Here is a 21,888-nt window from a genome sequence, read left to right as displayed (position 1 = left end):
ATACTGAAATGGGGCCGGGCGGTGGTGGCGCACGCCTTTAATCCCAGCACTCGGGAGGCAGAGCCAGGCGGATCTCTGTGAGTTCGAGGCCAGCCTGGGCTACCAAGTGAGTTCCAGGAGAGGCACAAAGCTACACAGAGAAACCCTGTCTCGAAAAACCAAAAAAAAAAAAAAAAAAAAATACTGAAATGGATTCTATCCATAGCAACTCAAAGAGAAAAATATAGAGAATATGACCACAGACTTCATCAGAATGCTAAAGGAATTTATTTCAATTTTAGATCATGACCATTGATTAGTTATTTTTAAAAAAAATTTATAAAAGCACAATAGCTAAATATCATTATAGAATTTACAAGTCAAAATAATGAAAAACACTATACAATTTAAAAAAGAAAAATATATACTTATGTCTGTCTCTATCTAATATATGCATTATATTGTATATATAAAATTCATAACCCTACCATCCATACCATATGGCATAGACTTTCAGTGGAATGATTTCATATTAACTTATTCATGTTTAATGATGACCTAAGCATCAATTTTATCCTTAATGTACAAGTTTTGCTGAAAAGTAGAGTTGAACATTTTAGTTTTGGTTGAATTTTGATGTAGTTTTTCCTCCCCCTTAACATCAATACATCAATAAAGCTTCAGATTTGCTTTGGGGTTTAAGTCCTAACTCATTTAGCACCTATATAATCTTGGCAAGATAAAATACAATTTACAAAATTATAATTCTTTACCTATAAAATACTTAATTCATCTAAAATATAAGGAGAAAATTATGCACTTTTCACCTTTCTGTTAAGAAATCAGATATTCTTGCCTTTAGTGACACTTGAACAGACATTGCAGCTGCCAGGCTACTGTCCCCTAAGAATTCATATGGAAATACTACTACATTGATACTAAAATCTGTCACTATAAAAGCAAAGAAAGACTATTACAGCTAATTTCTGTACAGCACACTGTAGTAACAAGCTTAAATACCTGTTAATATTCATTATAGCTGAAACTTTCCCAAAAATAACTTCCACCCTGGCAAGCCTATCTAAAATTAGTCTACAGCAAGTAAATTCCAGTTTGTGGATTTCTTTTCTTTTTAAAATTCACTGAAACTTTGCACTAGCAAAATATCCTAAGAGGCAAACAAGAAGTCAGGAGAAAGGAAGCGGTCACTTGCTATCTTTTGAAATCTACCTACAAAGTTCTAGACCAAGTACTAAAACATGACAATTACACAATGAGCTCTCCGTATTTGTGAGTTTGTTATCAACAATTCCAGCCAACTTTAAATAGAAGATATTCGAGGTAAAAACCAGCTCCTATTCTGAAAATGTACATGATTTTTGTCATTATTCCCTAAACAACACAAGGTAGATCTTGCTGTGGCATTTGTGTTGTGCTGAACTCATTATCCCACGTTCATAGCAGGATGAATAAGTTACATGCAAATATACCATTGCATATGAGACGTAAACTATCTGCAGGCTATTTTCTTAAAATTCTACATTTTAATTCAACATGCTCACATAAGCGTTCTCTTAAAGCCTGTCTACACAACCTTCAATTTTATAGCTGAAGCAAAGCCCCTAGTAAGCTTATCAACACTAAGCTCCCTTTCTGAAGCTATCCTGCATGCCCAGCAGATAGATGGCAGTGTGATGTTTAGGAGCACATACTCTGGAACCTGGCTGCCTTAAAGGTTTCCTCATCTGTGAAAAATAACTCCCCTATCTCACAGAACTGCTGCAAGCATATATAAATGAATATATATAAAGTACTTGCTGTGATGCCTGACACACACTAAGTTAGCAATTAATAAAGATCTGCCTATATTAAAAATAGCCACTACAAAAGCAAACAGTTGTTACCAACAGGCGGTGATTAAAAGGTTGTTTTTTAAAAATTACTTGCTTAGAACACTAAATCCACCTTCCTGGGAATACTAGTCAGGCTTATCATGGATTCAACATAAATAAATCTTCTTAACATAGTGTAACTAAGCCTCCCATCAATTTCCATGGGATAATGTATTTTTAAAATTACAATATAGGTAAAGGGACACATGCACACACACACACGTACAGTGACAACTTTTTCTGACTATTAAGACAAAAAATGATTATATGAAAAGCAATCCGTTCTTCTCTAGATGTGACTAGACTCTTTGGTAAGGACAGGAAAGGGAACAATCCTAAGGCTGTGATCATAGGCTTCCCCAAGGCTTGCTAATGGCCAAGGACTGGCAGAATTTCCCAGCAGATGATGTGTGCACGCAGAGGTACCTGTATGCAGAACCTTGATCAAGTATAAACGTTAGATCCACACATGATAACTATCCTCTTAGTACTACATTAAATATCAGGATCACTTGAGGATATTTGATTCCCATTTTTCAACGTTCCCCATCACAGAGACATCTTAATGACTATAGAAGCCATGCTCATTTCCACTTCTCAGCCATCTCCCTGAGAAAGATGGCACAACTCACAATGTAACAGAAGATAATCTCCAATGTGTCAGGGAAGGAAAGGAGAAATGATCGTTGCCAGAACAGCTCCTGGAAGTCCAGGGCTGCTGGCACTTCTACTGAACTTTATATTCTTAGCCTTCTAGAAGAGTGGTTCTCAACCTTCCAATGCTGTGACCCTTTAATACAGTTCTTTATGCTGTGGTGACCCATGGCCATAAAATTATCTTTTGTTACTACTCCATAACATTAATTCTGCTACTTTATGAATCATAACATAAATATCTGTGTTTTCTAATGGTCTTAGACGACCCCTGTGGAAGCATTGTTCAACCCCAAGTTGAGAGCCGCTGTTCTAGAAATTAAGTGTTTCATGAAAGTGTTATTTGCTCAGGACTTTCTGTTCAATCTGGATTAAGCCAACCTGACTCATTTTACATCTGATTCTATGGAACTATGATGTGTAAAGTATACACCCACATTTCATTTCTCTAAGTCAAATAATTACAGATTCAGAGTAAAAAGTGAAATGTGAAATAAACACCTGAACAAAATTATTAACAAAATGGGTTCCTCACTTAAAAAAAGTTTGTCAAAGTTTGCTTACCCATCAACAGTTTTTTGTTGGTAAATATATTACATTTTATAACATTTAGCTCTTTTCCTGTTTTCTTTTAAAGCTTTCCAAACATACATTTACTCATTTTTCTGGGTGTATACTTGCCTTGGTGTGGACTTGAAGGTCAGAGGACAACTTTGCAAGAGGTCCTGTTTGCACTACGAGGGTTCTAGGGCTCCAACTCATATCCTCAAGCTTGGCAGCAAACACCCTTACCCCTAAGCCTCTCAGTGGACCTTTTTTCTTAAGATTTGATTGTGCTTTGAGACCAGGTCTTGACATGTAGGCCAGGCTGCGCTAAAATTCACAATTCTCTTGCTTCCACTTCCAAGTACTCAGATTACAGGCATGCACCACCACAGCTGGCTTCTCCATGTCTGTCAGTCTTATTTTAAAAGCAGGTTGCTAAGTATAAAGAGAGGAAATATCTGGACTAGGTGTGGTGGTCCACACCTGTATATCCCAACACTGGGAAGGCAGAACTCCCACCCAAGTTTTAGGCCAACCAGCCCGATCCACAAAGTTCCAACAGACACACAGACACACACACACACACACACACACACACACACACACACAAAAAAAAAAAAACAAGAAATTATAAAAACTAATGAAAGTATTCTCTAAGTAACAAGAAAAATAGAGCAGAAGAAAAGCAACCTATCCAAAAAGAAACATGAACCACTAGAAGACGGTTAAGGACACTGCCTGCCATTTTCACTCAGTCTATTTTGACTTTCCTACAATTTCAAACTAAGAGGAGTAGCCTTTGTCCACAGGTTCTGTGAAACAATACACTTGCCTTAATGTTCCCTTTTCAACTTCTCAATTTATATTTATAAGCTACTACTTATGTAACCAAGCTCAAACACTTAGAAATACTGCCGTATCAAACTGAAAATGACTGATCATTGATGCAATTTCCATAGACTAAAAATCTGACAAATACTTATAAAAGGTTGGATATGTAAGGGGAGAAAAATCAGCTACTCATGACTCTAAGCGGCTCTCAACCTTCCTAATGCTGCCACCCTTTAATACAGCTCCTCATGCTTTGGTGGCCCCCAGCCATATAAAATTATTTTTGTTGCTACTTCGTAAGTGTAATTTTGCTACTGTTATGAATCAAAATGTAAATATCTGTGGTTTTAGATGGTCTTAGATGCTCCTGAGAACCACTACAATTAAGCACACTACAAAAAAATCTAAAGAAACTCACAAGTGCCGGGCGGTGGTGGCTCACCTTTAATCCCAGCACTCGGGAGACAGAGCCAGGTGGATCTCTGTGAGTTCAAGGCCAGCCTGGGCTACAGAATGAGTTCCAGGAAAGGCTCCAAAGCTACACAGAGAAACCCTATGTCGAAAAAACGAAAAAACTAAACAAACAAATAAGATTTTTACAAGCTTCAATGCAGTAAAACAATCAGCTGCTTTAAAAAGTTATTTGAAACTGAAAAAGCATGAGTCTAGTTTAGTAGTAGAATTAGCTTAGTACGAACCAGGCCTGACCTGAAATCAAGCACCAAAACCAAATCTTTGTTGTTTTTCAAGACAGGGTTTCTGTGTAGCCCGAGCTGGCCTCAAACTCAATAGATTCACCTGCCTCTGATGGATTACAGTGCTGGGATTAAAGGCATGCACCACTACAGCCAGGCTCCAAAAACAAATCTTAAAAATATTAAAAATACCATATGACTAGTCAACAGGCAGGGGTGTAAAAAATAAAAGAACCCGTGTACCTCAATGCCATTTTGCATACTATCTCCAACTACTCTCAATACAACTATCACAACAGAGTCATCACTAGGAGTATTTCACCTCTGACCCCAACATTGGCAGTTAGGCTCCATAAGAGCTTACAATGAACAAGTACAGAGCACATTTTGTTCAACTTTGTATCTAAATCTCACTTGTTTCTTCACCCTAAACATAGCATCAGCTCTAAATACGAACTCAGAATAAAATCTAAAGACTAAATTGTGGCTTTCACACAGTCCAAGACTTCAATGTAACTGAACTATCATAGAACGAACACATTGCTGTTTTATTGCTTAGGGTCTTTGGGTTGCCTCTATTATTACCCATACTATTTTCCCTTAACACTTGGTTGAGAAAGGTAGAAGACTCAGTCGAACGTAGACATCAAAACTTGTCAAGAGAGTTTAAGTTAAATTTAAATGCTTCCCTCTTGTTCTTACATAACACTGATATTCTAAAGTCAGTTCATTTCTCTAACAACTTATGAGGCAGTTTTGCAGACAACCAAATTGCCAGGAAAACCAATGCCAATAAAAAAAAAACCCGTTTCCGTGAATTCTGCCAAGATAAGTCCATTTTGCAAACTAATCAAAATTCTTGAGTCTATAGGTGAGTTTTTAAAAATTTTTAAAAATCTGGCAAACACAGTCTACAAACTCTTGTATGTCAAAGGCTTCTGGTTGCTAGTCTACACCTTTAATCACCTGAGACTTTATCACACAGGTGTGACATTCCTTAAAAAACCTGAATGGATGGCCAGCTGCTGGCAAACCCAAACCATGACAAAAAAACACTCTTCTGCCTTCCGGGTAACTACCAGGGTGCTGCTCGGTGAGCATCTTGCTTCAATCAATTGGGAATAGTGCTTTAATTAAGAGGAAAGCAGTGTAGGATGGGAGGGGGGAAATCAAAGGGAAAAGCAGTATTGAGGTGCCGGAGTTCAGCAAAAGCGCTTGAATTTCGATCCTCCGGACTCCAAACGCTGTTCTCCGACTTCCACACACGCGCTGCCGCCCGCATGCTAATGTTTTTTCTTTTAAATTTAAGAAAAGACGATCTTGAAAAGTTTCTATTTCCAATATCAGTGTTCGTTGGCTGTCTTCCGGACGGTCAAGTCGCGTAAGAGCGGAAGAATCTACCGAGTCGTCGGAGGCGTGCGCGCTGCGCCGAGGAGATGAATGAATGGGAGCCCGGCGCGTGTGAAATGCAGGGCTCCGGCCAGCCGACCCGCGGCCGCGATCCGTAGGCCTCGCTCCTCCCCCCTCCCTCCTCCATGACAGCCCAGTCCCGGTGCGGAGGGGCCGGGACGATGGGATCACCTTCTCGGCCGGCCCCCTCCCCCGGCCCCGAGAGGTGCGTGGCGCGACCCCAGGGCGTCCTCCCACTCAACCCCGCAGCTCCGCGGCTCTCCGCGGGACACGCTCGCCCTCTTGCCGCGCCCCTCCCTCCCTCCCTCCCTCCCGCCCGCCCGCCCGCCGGCCCGGCCCCGAGCGCCCACCGGCTCCGCCGAGCCCACCCTCCTAAACGGCTCGTGCGCGGCCGGCACGAGGACCCCGGCGGCCGGGCGCGGGCGGCGGCGAGGCGCAGCGGCCCCGGGCTCTCCCTCCGGCTCTTCCAGGCCGGTTCACCGCCCACCCGCCCCGCCGAGCACGGTGCCCGCTAAGAGCCCGCCCCGCGCCCCCGGGCCCGGGGCCGACCCCCCCCCCCCGCGCCGCCGGCCCGCGCCGCCCCCACCGCCGGCCGCACCTCCGGGCCGCGCGGCGCCCCTCCCCCACCGCCCCGGTGCCCGGGCCCCCACACGGCGTGTGCGCTCCACGCTGCCGCCGCCAGCCTCCCGGCGCCAAGGCTGCCTGCGGGAGGTCAGGCCGGGGGGGGGGGGACAGGGGCCGGGCGCGGCCGGGGGCGGCGTGCGCGCCGGGAACGCCGTCCCGCGGGGAGTCCCTGAGCGGAGGGAGCCAGAGCGCGGGGACCTCGGGGGTGGGGGCCGAAGGCAATACTCACCGGTTCCACAGTCGCCATCTTAGATCGATCTGATCGCACAACCGCTCCTGAAGGGGGGGTGAGAGGAAAAAAATGAGATTCAAACCGGATTGGCCGGCTCCTGCCCACGTGACGGACGTGTCCGTTTGGCCCTGGCGGCGCCTGCGCAAGGCTGCAGCTGCGTGGGGACCGAGAGGCTTCTGGGAAGTGGAGTCTTTTTTTTTTTTTTTCTTAACGCGAAGAAGTTTTTTTTTCCCCTCTTAAAAAAAAAAAAAAAACTGATCACGTGGTCGCTGGCGAGGGTGCGCGGCTCCCGGCGCCGCGGGTACTAGCTGCAGAGTAGGTTTTAGGCCTCTGCGGTGTAGCGAGCAGAGCTACGGTCGCAGTCACTGCGGGGCATTCCTGCTGTGCCCTTTGTCGCCCAGTCCTCCCATCTTTCCTAGAAGATTGGGAATTGCACGCTCAGCACACGCAAGAAGGCTTCATTTGCGTAGCTGAGGTTCTAGGACAAGTTGCTTGTGTGTTTCTATTTAGTTTTCTTTGCGCCTCCCACCATTTTCTCTTGGTTTCAGAAAGAGGCGGCGATGGAGAGTCGTTGATGCGGTCTGCGTTCCCCCCGTCCCCGATCCACTAACGCAGGTGGTCACTTGTTTCCATCGCTGCCCAAGCGGGTGGGCGGGCTAGCCCACGGTACCCACTCGCACGCTTGGGGAGGAGGAGTGCACGCGTCGGCTTTTCCTGTTCCCAGTCCTGAGATGAATGTGTCAGGGTTGAATCTTACTGGACGTAAAAAGTTTGGAAGTTCTGTCCAATCAGTTCCAGTATTCTGCTTGAACGTGAACGGAAATAGCCTACGTCCAGGTGCCAGCCAGGGAAGCCACTCGGGGCTCCGCTGACTCAGCCCTGGACTGAAGGTCAGGAGTCGTTAAGCCGGGTCAACTATGACTCTTGACGTTGACTCATGCTCCTTAGGCGAGTGACTTAATCGCTCGGTGCCTCAGCTTTTTCATTTATGAACCAAAGATGATAATACACTTACCTCACAAGGGTGTGCTGTGGTAAGGACTGTAACCAGCTTTGAAAACGCTTCGGAATCTAAATGCTTAGGAGCAAGTGCGTGCCTTCCTAAGAACCAGCTGCTTCTCCTTCCGCTGCTGTTTTAACAATTTTTTTTCCTGATACAGAGTCTCCTGTAGCCCAGGCTAGCCTCGAACTTGCGGTGTAGGGGAAGATGGCTTTGAACTGAAGATCTTCCCGCCTCCACCTCCTCCCAAAGTACTGGGAATGCTGGCGCGTGCCGGGGTGGGGGTGGGGTAATGCGGTGATTGGGGTGGAACCTAGGGCTTCCTGAGTGCTACGTGAGCACTCTACCAACTGAGCTACATCCCCAACCCTTAACAATGTTTTAAATTTTTCTTTGATTTACTTTGTTACGTTGCCATGTACACCAACACAGTTTTAAAGTTTCAAGATCCTTTTTCTTTTCGAATGTAGCTGCTCTCAACAGAAGCTTTATGTTCAGGAAATTATGTTCATAACAACTTCTAACAAACAGAAATTTGTCCCCACACAGGCATGCTGCATTTTCTTCTAATTTACTGGGCTATCGTTTCTCAAGACAGTGTTGAGTAAAGGTTCTAATGAGGAAGACAGGATCTCCTTGCTATTTCCACGATGCCTAAGCATGTTATCACCAGGAAAAGCAGTACAAGCAGGCTATCTGTGCCTGCCTCCTTAGGGTGTTGCTGTTGTCCGGAGCTGTGTCATAGCTATTATTGAGTACATAATGGATGCTTGGGTTGACTAACACATACTTGAAGCTGTAGAAGAGCTCAAAGCCAGTTGCCTGTTCATGTTTTTGTTTACCAGAATGGCAGAAGTGATCTAAATGAAAGCTTTTGTTTACTCAGCACCAGTAGATTCTAAAGTCGATACAGTTCTGCAGACTAAACAGATAGGTGAATTTTTACGCACAAATCTGTTACACTAACCAAGGTAATTACAGTCGATCCCTTTATTTTCTGTTGTTTGTAAAATGATATCTGGTTAACTTTGGTGAAAAGACAGCATAGAGGGCTGGGAGTGTAGCTTAGTAGAGCACTCACCTAGGGAGCAGGAGGTCGTGTTTTAGATCCCCAACACCACATAAACCCAGCATTCTGGAGGATCAGGAGTTCAGCTTCAGTTAGGTGGCAAGTTCCAGGCCAGCCAAGGCAACATGAGAATCTATCCAAGACAAGACAAGACACCATAAATATCCTGTTTTATTAAGCTGCAAGATAACAGCAAAAATCAATCCTTTGGCAAGAAAATATCCCGATGAGCCCAATAGCCACTATTGTAAAACTTTTGTTTTAAATAGCTTTCATTTATATTTTTTTTCTTCAACCTTCCTCCTCTATTGTCAATCAAGACTCTTATCTTGGGTTAGAGTGTAGCTCAGAGGTAGAATGTTTGCCTACTTTGCTTAAGACTCTGGATTCAATTTCCAGTGCTCCTGTCCTCCCTGTTCCTTCCCCCCCCCAAGAAAAAAGACTTGTGCTTTTATAGTACTTATGTATGCCCCATTCTTTGTAGTTTAATTGATCTCCATATTTGTATATGATTTGTTTCATATTTTTAACATTTCAGATGTGTTTCCCTAGTATCAACACTCAAGATTTCATCATGTCAAATGTATGGTGGCCGGGCTTTGTGTGTTATATATCTGTCTGTATGTAATTGATTTAGTTTTGTTTATTTATTTGTCGAGTCAGAGTCTTGCTATGTTGTCCAAGATTGTCTTGGACTCATAGACACAAAGGATCCCCCCACCTCATCCTCCAAAGAAGCTGGAACTAAAGGTATAGGCTGCTGTGCCCAGCTCTGTGCTAAACTTAAATGTATGCAGCAGAATAGATTATGTTTTATCTACTTACAAAAAAATGCATTTATCACCCTGCTACCATATCTATGCTGGTATTTAAAAAAATTTAAAAAAAAATTTAAATCAGACTTATGAATGAGAGATGATGTTGTACTGCTTTCCAATATGATGGGGTTGTCTAGATCACACACAGCTACTTTGGTCTAGTACAGTATCACTGTAGCTATTCCTTATAATCCTGGGCTGATGGAATGTTACTAAGCATTAGTAAAAAATGACGATATTTTCTCAATATAATATATTCCTCAGACTGGTATATTACCAGTTTTTATAGATTTAATTAATGTTGAGATTTCAAATAATTTAATAGAACACAAGAGTCGTTTTGGATGTATACTATATCTTTGAAGTTTTAGTTCCCTGATTTAGATGAATGAAGTTACTGTTTTGCTAGACTTTTCAACTATAGTTCAAACTAATCATAACTTCTATGATCTGTATAAAATTATTACTGCTTACTTTGAGTTATCATCGTTTTTATTTAAGCAAGCTTTAGAATTTTAGACATCCGTAGTTCCTAATAAGTACTAAGCCTGATAAGTCATTTTTCTTAAGTAGACTTTGAGAAAGAATGAAGTAGTATGAGCAAATAAATTATGTCAATGTTGTAATGTATGTACGTCAATGTTCTAGATAATGCTGAACATTATCTAGAAATAATCTAACCAATTTCTAGTCACATCTTCCACTCCATTTGTCCACGAGATATGGTACTGCCTGTACTATAATTTATGTTCTACTGTTATTATTGTACTTTTCCTTCAGGAAAGATTCAACATAGTATCTTCTACATGAAAATTAGCCTTTGGTATTATTTCGATAGCTAAGAACATCTAGGGTGCCGAAAGCTCTCATAATACAAACCTTGCTTCTCACTCTGTTGATCATGAGCAGTCAGTCTGTGCCTCATTTTTCTCATGAGTTAGATGGGAAAATAATACTGTTTCATTTGGTTACAGTGAGAAATAGTGACTGTTTCATGTAGTATGTTTGAAATGGTTTTTAGAACGCAACAAACATTCAACATTACTGGTCACTAGAATGGTAAAACATGACATTGATGTAAATTTCTTTTTTAATTTAATTTTCTTTGCCATATACTAGACAAGTGCTCTTCCATTGAGCTATACAGAGCCCTCTTTTTACTCTTTATTCTAAGACAGGGTCTCACTAAGTTGCTCAGGCTGGCCATGAACTCTCTCTAGCCCAGGCAGAACTTGAATTTTCCCTACTCTGTGTCAATCTTCCATGTAGGTGGCATTAGAGACCTTTGCCACCAGGCCAGGCTTCTTCCTTTGTTATGGTGGTGGTTGTTGTTGTTGTTGTTGCTGTTTTTAAGACAGAGACTCACTGTGTAGCCCAGGCTAGCCTGGAACTGCCTAGTCCTCCTCCATCTGTTTCCTGAGTACTGAGTGAGACTGAGTGTGACAATATATATTGTTTCTTCTCTTTTGGTAAAATGTAATATATTTTAAGAATTCCTTGTCTCAAGAACCAACTGCTGCTTATTATCTTTTTAGGATATTTCAAGCTTGTGTAAACTAAAAAGTCAGCTAACATGGATTGGTCTCCTGTAACATGCCAAGTATTTTTCATATGCATTACTTCATTTGACTTTTATAATCCTGTTTGTTGATGTTGTTTAAGTATAAAGAGTGTTTACTATTAAGTGACATGTTGAAGTCTGCAGATACAATGATGGAATCAAACCATTTTTCTCCTCTTCACAACATAGTTGCTCTCTTCTGATTAGCTCTTCCAGATGATGCTTATTTTTCTTTGAAAACATTTAAATTTGTTTTTGGGGGGGTGGCAGGAAGTGAGTGTGGACCCCATTCTCTCTTCTTACCTTTATGTGTGTTCAGAGAATCAAACTCAGGTCATCAAGCTCACCTTTACCCACTGAGCCATCTCCTGGGCTCTCTTCAAAGCACTCCTAATTAGAAGTTGGTTTGCAAGCCTGACAAGAAAGCATCCAAGAGGTACTAACTAATGGGAACTATGTGATCTGTCAAGGCTATTTAAAGACACATGAAATAGAGGCACTTCCTTCCTGGATTTTAAAATCTGGTTGGTATACTAAGTCATGGAGGTATAAATAATTCAGTACCCATATAAAGGAGTGTGACTAAGAAGCAAGAGGATGCAGCTAACAAGCACCATGAGGCACCCTAGTGATGAGTGGCACAGTCACATGATTGCTTCCCGCATTGCATTCAAGCCTCTGTCCCATGTCATGTGAGAGATGCCATCCTTGCTCATCCCTGAAAACTAGCTTCGCCATTACCCGGTCCCAACTCTGCTTTATTTTGCCCTTACTCTAAGCATGACATCATACCAAACATTCTTTAATTATTGATCACCTCTGCCATGCAGACACTAGCTCCTTGATGGTGTGTAGGCACAGTGCAATAAATATTTAAAGGAAACTCAAAAGTCATTTGTAGTTGGAAGGTTTCTCCCGTCCTGCCCAGCCCCACAGTCCCGCCCGGCCCTGAGGTCCCACAGCTGCTTATAAAATAATCACTCAGAGGCTTAATATTACTTACAAACTGTATGGTCTGTGGCAGGCCTCTTGCTAGCTAGCTCTTATATCTTAAATTAACCCATTTCTGTTAATCTATGTTTTGCCATATGTTCTGTGGCTTACCAGTGTACTGGCATGTTGTTCCTTGGTTGGCAGGCTGACGCCTCTCTCCAGATTCCACCTTTCTCTTTCCTGTCTTTCTCCTTGGATTTCCCGCCTGCCCCTAAGCTGCCTTGCCATAGGCCAGAGCAGCTTATTTATTAACCAATGGGAACAACATATATTCACAGCGCACAGAAAGACATCCCCCAACAGTCATTTTTCTTAAAAAGCCCAACCTTAGGCCTCATAAAGTAACTATCAGGAAAAATCCTTCAGTGTATGCCAACTAAGTCATTTGTATGGGTACCTCATTCAAAAGAGCAGTCTGAAGTAGGCAGCCTGGTTGTTCAGGTGAGGGAGCCACTCTTAGCCAGTCTGTGAGATTGACCAGATTGTAACTGGACTGCATAATGAAGGCTACACTCCAAAATGATGAGAAAAGAAACAACCTGTGGATAATGTGAAAAATTCATGTAAGTAGTATATTAAGCCAACAATAAGGTTAAATAAACAGAATTACTTTATGCAATTGAAACCTGGATGTAGACCAGAATTGGGCCACCAGCTCACAAAAAAGTGACATGGAGACTTAATAATAATTATGAAAGCTTGGCCTTAGCTTAGTCTTGTTTCTAACTAGTTCTTATAACTTAAATTAACCCATATTTTTTAGCCTATGTTCTTCCATGTCTCATTACCCCCTCATCTCTCTGTACTCCTCATGCTGCTGCTTCTGCGTCTAGCTGATGACTCTGCCTTCCTTCTTCCCAGTGCTCTCTCTGTCCAGAAGCCCTGCCTATCCCTCCTGTCTAGCTGTTGGCCATTTAGCTGTTTATTAAACCAGTCACAGTGACACATCTTCACAGTGTAAAGGAATATTCCACATTTCCCCCTTTTTGTCTAAATAGAAAAGTTTTAACTCTAATACAGTAAAACTATATACAATAAGAACAATTATCAGGTAAGAATTACATTTATAATGTCTAGTCCATTTGCATTTGGCAAACTTAGAGAAAATACTCCATTATCCTATTTTAGTCCAAAGTTTTATACCTAAGCCACTTTTTGTCATAAATTGTATTACAATCCTAAAAATATCTTTTTAGACCTTAAAACATCCTTTTAGATAAACAACTTAAGTTTTTATGTTTCTCAACCTTATAAACTTTATATCTCTTATGTAAGTTTTTCTTTTGAATTTGGTAACAAGAAAAAGTGTAAAACTATAACTATCTGGTCTTCAATCTCTTTTCTTTTTTAACCCTCAAAGGTTTTTTTTTAAACATGTTGTACCTTTTTAGAGGTTGTATGTGTCTGGACCTGGCTTTGCTAAGCATCTGTAGCATTCTCTGATCACAGGAGACAAATCTTAAACTGCTATGTCAGCCACTGGAGCAGCAAACTTAGCGCATGGTGCTGGTGGGTGGCTCCAGCCCTGGGGCAGTAGTCTCCGTGTGCTGAGCCTACTGAGAGACCTCGGTCACCATGCCAGGAAACCAAGGTTTTTGTTCTTTTTTAAGCTTTCTCAGGCCTTATGTGAATATATGTGGCTGGACATTGGCCACTATATAGACAGATTCTTTTCCTTTGGGCTGCCAGCTCAAAAACAAAAACAAAAACAAACAAAAACAACACCCACCTATACCCCCTGCCTAGCTATTGGCTATTTAGCTTTTTATTAAACCTATCATAGTGACACATCTTCACACAGTGTAAAGGAATATTTCACAACGCCTGGGAGAAATAAAAAATGCATGGGATAAAATCAGTAATCTTTAGAAAGAAATCAACATTGTAAACACTTGTGGGGCAAAACAAAACAATTGGATTTTAAGGTCTTAAAGATTGGGTCTTTTTTCAATGCTAGAGTCAGATAATGCTACACTCTTCAAATAGGAATGCTCTGAAGAGCTGAGCAAAAGATGTTGGACTCATAAACATAGAAGGCTGATGAAAATAGAAACAAGGCAAAAAGCAGATTAGTCATTTCCAAGTTCTTTGCCATGTAAGATGGGAAATGGAAATAGGAAGATTACTGAGAGGAACTGGTTCATCTCAATGGAAGGATTAAAGCAAAGGGGTTTCGTTATCGTACTGCCTCAGACCGGTCTTTGGGGAATTTGGGCTCTTATCTCTCTAATCCTAATAGATAAACAGCTTAGTTTCCTTATGCGGATGTGGAACTTCAGCATTATGGACCATTAATTGGGTCCAGTGTAGGAACTTGGTCCAAAACAATGGCCTTCTTTCATTTTCATTTAGAGTGCCCAAAATTTAATCAGAGATCTGGGTGAGGGAAGCACATTCAGGTCTTCGTTGCTCCATACACTACCTTTACAATACAGTGTTCGATTGGATGTGTGTTCATTAGGAGCAGCTGCTTGCCATCTATAAGAAATGTAGGGTGACAGTACTTGGACTGTGTTTCCCTGTTCCAGGGACAAGGTTTCCCAGTGTGGAAAACACAAATCCAGTTGGAGATGTTGCTTCAGGACACAACCTATTCACCTTGTCTTAATTTCAGACTCATCGAGCAACCATAAAGATAAACCTACATTCCCATATTTATTTGCATATAGGGCTTCTCAGGAAATGCAAATGTGCACACAATAGTAGTTAGGTTGTTTGAAGTCACTGTTTAAAGGGGTGCTTGGCTTTTGGGGTTATTTTCTTGTAATTATTTTCTGTGGGAGAAGCTGAGAGCTACCCATTGGACCATATCTCCTCTGTGTCCTGAGACTGGGATGATTCCCTGAGGAAATGCCATCCTATGGGAACTGTCTGGGTGGTTATCATCCTTTGCCGGCATTTGCCATATTTTACTTTCTACTCCATTTCACTAGACACCTGCAAGTTGGGAATTTTTTTTTAATCGTAGTTAAGTGTATTCTAGTAGCAAATTTTCAGAAAGAACACAAAAGGCAAATGCAATTAATAACATGTCCTTGCATGCAGGACAACTCATGTTACACAAGTATAGAGAACAGATAGAATCTATTGTGTGATAAAGATTCTAGAAACACCATATTATTGTGAGCCACCATGTGGGTGCTGGGAATTGAACTCAGGACCTCTGGAAGAGCTGTCAGTGCTCTTAACCTCTGAGCCATCTCTCCAGCCCACCATATTATTGTCAATAGGAAGTTTTCTAATTTAAAAAAAGATCCAAATGTCATGTTGGAGAGATGGTTCAGCACTTAAGAGCACTTGCTGCTCTTACAGAGTATCTGGATTCAGTTCCCAGCACCTATGTGGTGGCTTACAACCATCTGGGGGATTGATGCCCTCTTCTGGCCTCTGCAGGTACCAAGCATACATGTGGTGCACATACACACATGCAAGAAAAGCACTCATACACATATAACCCTTTTTTAAAAAAAAAAAAAATTCAAATGTTGGTGTTACCCAGAAAAAAATGTAACAAGTTTATTATAATCCCAATAAACTACTGAAACTTGCTCACTTTGAATTGTGTTAGTGTTTGCTTCCTGAGCATCCTAGTTTCATTTCTGTTGGTATGAGAAAATGCCCTGACAAAAGTGACTTGAAGGGAGAAAGGATTGACTTGACTTATAGTTCTACATTCCAGTCAATCATTGATGAGAATTCATGGAAAGAACCCAAAGCAGCTAGTCATGTCCACAGTCAAGAGCAGGAGGAGAATGAAGATGTGCATGCTTACCCGTGCTCAGCCCTCTCTCTACCATGATACAGTCCAGGATTCCCTGCCTAGGGAATGGTGCTGCCTGCAGTGGGCTAGGGTGTCCCGCATCAGTTGACTTTAGGAATCAAGGAAATCCCTCACAGACATGCCCAGACACCAACCAGATCCAGGAAACCCCTCATTGAGAGTCTCTTCCCAGGTGATTCTGTCAAGCTGACAATTGAAACCACCCATCACAATGAGTGTCTATGTCCTTAACTTCAGAGTTTGGGAGACACTACCTTTCATTATATATTCATAACATTGCTTAAAAACAAAGATATACTCAAAAGAACTAATGGAAAACCATGGTTAGAACTTTTTAAAAGTAAATAGTACAGCTGCACATGGTGCACACCTATAATCCCAGTTTAGGAGGCAGGAGGATCAGAAATTCAAGGCCAGCTTCAGCAGCATAGCAAGTTTGAGGCTGGACTGTATTACATGAGACCCTGTCTCAAAAATTTGAAAAACAACAAAAGTAACTATAAGTGATTGTCATATCAAGGAAACATGCTATGTAGTTTAAAATTTTTCCATCCACTTAAAATTTGCTGAGTGATACATGCCTAAGGATGATGAGAACTTGGAATACACTTCCCCATCTCTCAGGAGTCTGACATCATACCTTATGAGACCCTATACATGAGGCCTTTATGAATGGATTCATCCATGGGTGTGATTAATGAACCAATCAATTGATGGTTTATTTCAAGAATAGGTTTGCACAGACATAGTGGTGCATACCTTTAATTCCAACACTCGGGACACAGAAGCATGTGGATCTCTATGAGTTTGAGGCCAGCCTGTTCTATATAGTTTCAAAGCTACACAGTGAGACTGTGTCTCAAACAAGCAAACAAACAAACCAAAACCAGAACAGGTTTGCTAGAAAAGTCAGTTTGGCTAGATCTGTGCCCATTCCTGCCTCTCCAATAGAATGCTTGTGTCACCTGGGGACTCTACGAGTATGAAGGCCACCACCAGATATGGCTCTATGACCTTGAGGGGAAGTACGAGTCAAAATAAGCTGCTTTCTTTATAAACTACCTTGGTGGTGGTGTTATATTAGCAGCAGAAATGGGCTGAGATCTGAAGGGTGTGCTTGGTGTCCACAAGATCTACTTTGTACTTCTGTAACTGATTTTGATAGGAAAAGTAAGTACACAGATTCTCATCTCAGGAATCTGTCCCCTAGGATAAGTCTAGACCAAACTTTAGGACAACTTGGGACAATCAGTTTCTTATTCACCATGTGAGTCCTAAGGATTGAACTGAAAGCATCGGGCTTGGCCTCAGGCACCTTTACCTGCTGAGACATCTCACCAGCCTTTCTTTCTGCTTTTCTTAAAAAAGCGTTGTTGTACTCAATTACATATCCCTCTTTTGTCTTCATTAGCATATAGTTATACAGCATAATGGATTTCATTGTGATTTTTCACATATGTTCTATATGCCTTGATCATATTCATCCTTTTATTCCTTTGATGATTTTAAAATAAATTGACAGTATTCTTAGAACTAAATACTTCAAAATGCCTATGATTAAGAAGAGTTCACTATTTATTTATGGCATGTTTCTTTAAACTAAATTTATATAAAATGAAATGTACAAATATTACTTATGCATTGAATGAATTTTAGCACATAAAATTGCACAATTCAAAACATTATCAAGATGTAAAATGTTATAAAAACACAAGAAAAACTCAAAACCGTATAAAGTATTTTGACCAGCTCTGTTTTCTGTGCCAATACAACTCCTTTCCCCAACAGGCACCTCCTGTTCTGACTCCTTCATATTCAGTTTGGACAGTTCTAACATTTCAACCAAGCACAATTACATGATACAAACTTTTCCTTTTGGTTTTTCGAGACAGGGTGTCTTTGTGTAGCCCTGCCTGTCCTGGAACTCACTCTGTAGACCAGGCTGGCCTTAAACTCAGAGATCCACCCAAAGGCATGCACCACCACAGCCCAACCACTCTGTACTTTTCTAATAATATATATTTAAGTCTGTATATTATGTATTATCAAACACTCTATATATGCTTTCTTAAAGTATATACTTACATACTTCATTTTCTCTGGCATGATTTTTTTAAAGTTTTGCTTAGCATAGATTCATTATAAATAAAAATGGGTTTATCATGAAATTTTGGCCTAGTGCTCACTGTGTAGTCCAGGCTGACCTCAAATTTAAACCAATCCTCCTGCCTCAGCCTCAGCTAGGAATACAAGTGTGTACCTTCATGCTCAATTTAAGAAAACTTTTAAACCTGGTGGTGGTGATGCATGCCTTTAATCCCAGCACTCAGGAGGCAGAAGCAGACAGATCTCTGAGTTTGATGCCAGCCTGGTATGCAGAGCATGTTCCAAGACAGCCAGGAGTACTCTAAATACTAATTAATTTTATTTATAGCTCACCAAGAGAATGCAAACAGAATTGATGAAATATGTATTTTTAAACTATGCAAATGTGTCCATTATATAAGGAGAGACTATGAGTGATTCATATTCTCTCTCTCTCTCTCTCTCTCTCTCTCTCTCTCTCTCTCTCTCTCTCTCTCAGTGGATAACTGTTCTGTCTATGACTTTGAAGCACCACCCCTAGAGATATAGCAGGTAACTGTCCTACATACCTATGACCTTGAAGTACCTGCCCCTGGGGCATGGCTTGGGGCAACGCTGAAGACCAGAGACACATAGGCTGCTCTCCTCACTCCCTGTGGAACTTGGATGCTGGGCCATTCTCAGGTTTGGAAGAACAGCATGGGACTCTGCCTCACCTTTCCAGGGCCCTGTGACAATTCCTCTGTTGTCTTGTGAATTTCCCTTTCCTGATAAATGCCTTTGCCCTTTAACCAGACTCTGTGGATTTCTCACATTACCTGGTGCCCACATGGGTGGGCCATCCCCACAGCCCTTATCCATGCAGAGAATCCTAAAACCCTGCCTGCTAGAAGCAGCTCAAATCCTGAAAAAAAAATGTCCTACTTGTTCCTTCTATAACCAAACTCCATTACTGGCAGAAATTATCCTAAAGGTATACAAAGAAATGAAATTTGGCAGATGGATGTGTTTCATTTTGCAGAATTTGGAAGATTAAAATGTGTACACCATACCAATGACACCTATTCAGGATTTCAACAGGCAACTCCTGTGAATTATGAAAAGGCTGATTCTGTAATTATACACCTATTAGAAGTTATGGCCGTCATGGGAATACCTGTACAACTTAAGACTGGCTATACTCCAGCATATGTCTCCAATAAAATGAGACAGTTTTTTGCTTATTACAATATAAAGCATATTACAGGTATACTACACAATCCCACAGGCTAAGCAGTCATAGAAAGAGCTAATTGAACCTTAAAGGATATGCTAAATAAACAGAAAGAGGTAACAATGACCCCTAGAAATAGATTGCACAGTGCTTTATTAACCTTGAATTTTCTCAGTGCTGATGAGAAAGGGACAACAGCTGCAGAGAGACATTGGACAACAGACAAAACTCCTGAGCTAAACCAACCTGTTTACTTCAAAGATGTGTTGACCTTGGAATGGAAATGACCAGGATATGTCCTACACTGGGGAAGGGGTTTTGCTTTTGTTTCTGCAGGAGAAGAAAAGCTATGGATACCAACAAAATTAATAAAAATTCGATCTGAACAGGAGAAACCACTTGATGAATAGAGGTAATAGCTCATCCACCGATGCGACAATTCTACAAGTTATAAGGAAAACTCAACAAACAAGGGTTGGAGCAGAGTTCTGATTTTTGTCTTTACAGGATAACAGGAATACCCATCTTCAATAAATCAAAAAGCCTTGGATATCCAGACATCTACAGCAGAAAGGAAGAATCTATTGGTACCAATATATACAGGGTAATATCTCACTGCCTAACATCAATATCTCTTTAACTCTAGAAAAGTTGTGGTCCTGATTCAATTATAAATTAAGCTGGCTTTGGAGTTGGAATGTGGCTCTCTCCTTCTCTAACCCCAAGCATGTTGCTAAAAGAAAAAAATAAGAGATTCTGTCACATATCAGAAGAGCTGTTTGGTGTGGGACAGAAGAATGTCAATAATTGGGGACCATTGTTGTCAAGATTCTGTTTCTCTCCATGCTTATTCTTGATTTCTGGGAATCCTTCCTCGCATGTCACATCATCCTAAAATCCAAACTTTCCATTTTGATATTAATATATTCAAGTTTTCCAAAATGAAAGATAAGTCTTTCCAATTGCAATTTCTGAACTCTCCAGAAGGAAGATGGGGCTCCATGACAACAACACTACTTGGTCCATAATGACGCCATTAAACCAAAAAAACACCACTCAGTGATCAGCTTTGGACTGTAGTGAGTAGCCATTCCAGCTTTGATCTGGAAGTTCCAACCCCCATTGAGACTTTGGCAACTGTCACGCCTACAAGGCGGGGCCAAGGGAGGCACCTGGAGACCTGAGATTGGACTGCGCTCTCACTTGGTTCCAGGCCCTGGACGGTGGAGGTGGGCTAAGCAGAGCTCCAGAGAACACCGCTGGACTGCGATACACCTTCCCCAGACCCCGACCTACCTTAATTTGTAAGTTACGCCATTAAATAAATCTCCTTTTAACTACGTGGAGTGGCCTTAATACACCAAGATCTGGCGCCCAACGTTCATGGTACGAATTCATGAAAAAGGTGCTTGTGGGCCCCAGCTCAGGCCCAAGCTACACTTGGCCGGTTGTGGTGGAGCACGCTGGCAGGATTTACTGAAGGAAGCAGAGGCAGGAGGATACCACATTTGAGGCCAGCCTAGGAGGTTTGCTAAGGAAAACCTTCAGCCTGGGACCCAGTGACAAACGGTAGTGGGACCATGGAGGCAGTGACTGCTGCTCCACGTTGCTGGCTACTTCTCATCGTGTTGGTGACTGCGGTGATGCTGCTACCTGGGATGAAGGGTTACTACTGCTTGTTCAGAGAAGAATTGCCAGGACCATCGTGTTACAAGAAAGCATCAGCAAAGGTCAGTTTGGAAAAGTTTGGCAAGACAAATGGTGGGGAGAAATTGCTGTGACAATATTCTCTTCTAGGGAAGAATGTTCATGGTTCCGAGAGACAGACATTTAACAGACTGTGACTGCTCCAAACCACAGAGGAGGCACACACACACACAAAGAGTCTGTAGGGAACCATGACCAACCCTAACAGTAACTTTGAAATCTTCAAAAAGAAGACAGGACTCCACAAAGATGATTCCACATGGACTATGATAAAGCCATTAAGCTGGTTAACACCAAGGAAAGATCTACGTTGGACTACAAACTGGTCAGGACAATTTCGAGATGACTAGCTGAGATGATCCAGCCTGACAGACTACTCGAGCAAGGACTTATGACAAGCCCTGAACTTTCTTTTTATGCAGAGACTGGACAAATGATACAGGACTTGACAATTAACCCAAAAATTTTCTCTTCCAGATTCCCTAAAGATATCTCCACCCCTAGAAAGCAAAAAGAAAAAGAGAATAAGATATGAGATAGATCATTGAATCTACTGTAGCTACAGTTTTCCTGCCTGGCCCACAGTCAGGACAAATCTCTCTCACCCGCCAGTCCCAAGCCGCTCAAACCCGATCAAGTAAACACAGAGGCTTATATTGGTTACAAACTGTATGGCTGTGGCAGGCTTCTTGCTAACTGTTCTTACAGCTTAAATTAATCCATTTCTATTAATCTATACCTTGCCACGTGGCTTGTGGCTTACCGGTACTTTACATCTTCCTTATCCTGATGGCGGCT

The 21,888-nt window shown here is 41.6% G+C and overlaps 1 protein-coding gene and 1 long non-coding RNA gene across 2 annotated transcripts in view; one reads left to right on the top strand and one right to left on the bottom strand.

Moving 5' to 3' along the window:
- Positions 1-6,978, bottom strand: part of Eif4e (eukaryotic translation initiation factor 4E) — a 38,964-nt gene extending 31,986 nt beyond the window's left edge. The window contains exon 1 of the mRNA XM_052730347.1: positions 6,861-6,978. Within this exon, the coding sequence (XP_052586307.1) occupies positions 6,861-6,878 (18 nt within the window). The 5' untranslated portion in view covers positions 6,879-6,978. The remainder of the gene's footprint in view (positions 1-6,860) is intronic.
- Positions 6,979-7,155: 177 nt separating this feature from the next.
- Positions 7,156-21,265, top strand: LOC128106307 (uncharacterized). Its single transcript, XR_008216654.1, has 3 exons — positions 7,156-19,795; positions 19,891-19,987; positions 20,368-21,265. It is a non-coding gene; the product is annotated as an uncharacterized LOC128106307 (long non-coding RNA).
- Positions 21,266-21,888: the final 623 nt, after the last annotated feature.

This window comes from Peromyscus californicus, unplaced genomic scaffold (assembly GCF_007827085.1).
Source record: "Peromyscus californicus insignis strain IS unplaced genomic scaffold, ASM782708v3 Scaffold_9__1_contigs__length_137607984, whole genome shotgun sequence".
Classification (NCBI taxonomy): Eukaryota; Metazoa; Chordata; class Mammalia; order Rodentia; family Cricetidae; genus Peromyscus; species Peromyscus californicus.
This window is presented reverse-complemented; position numbering and strand designations above follow the sequence as displayed.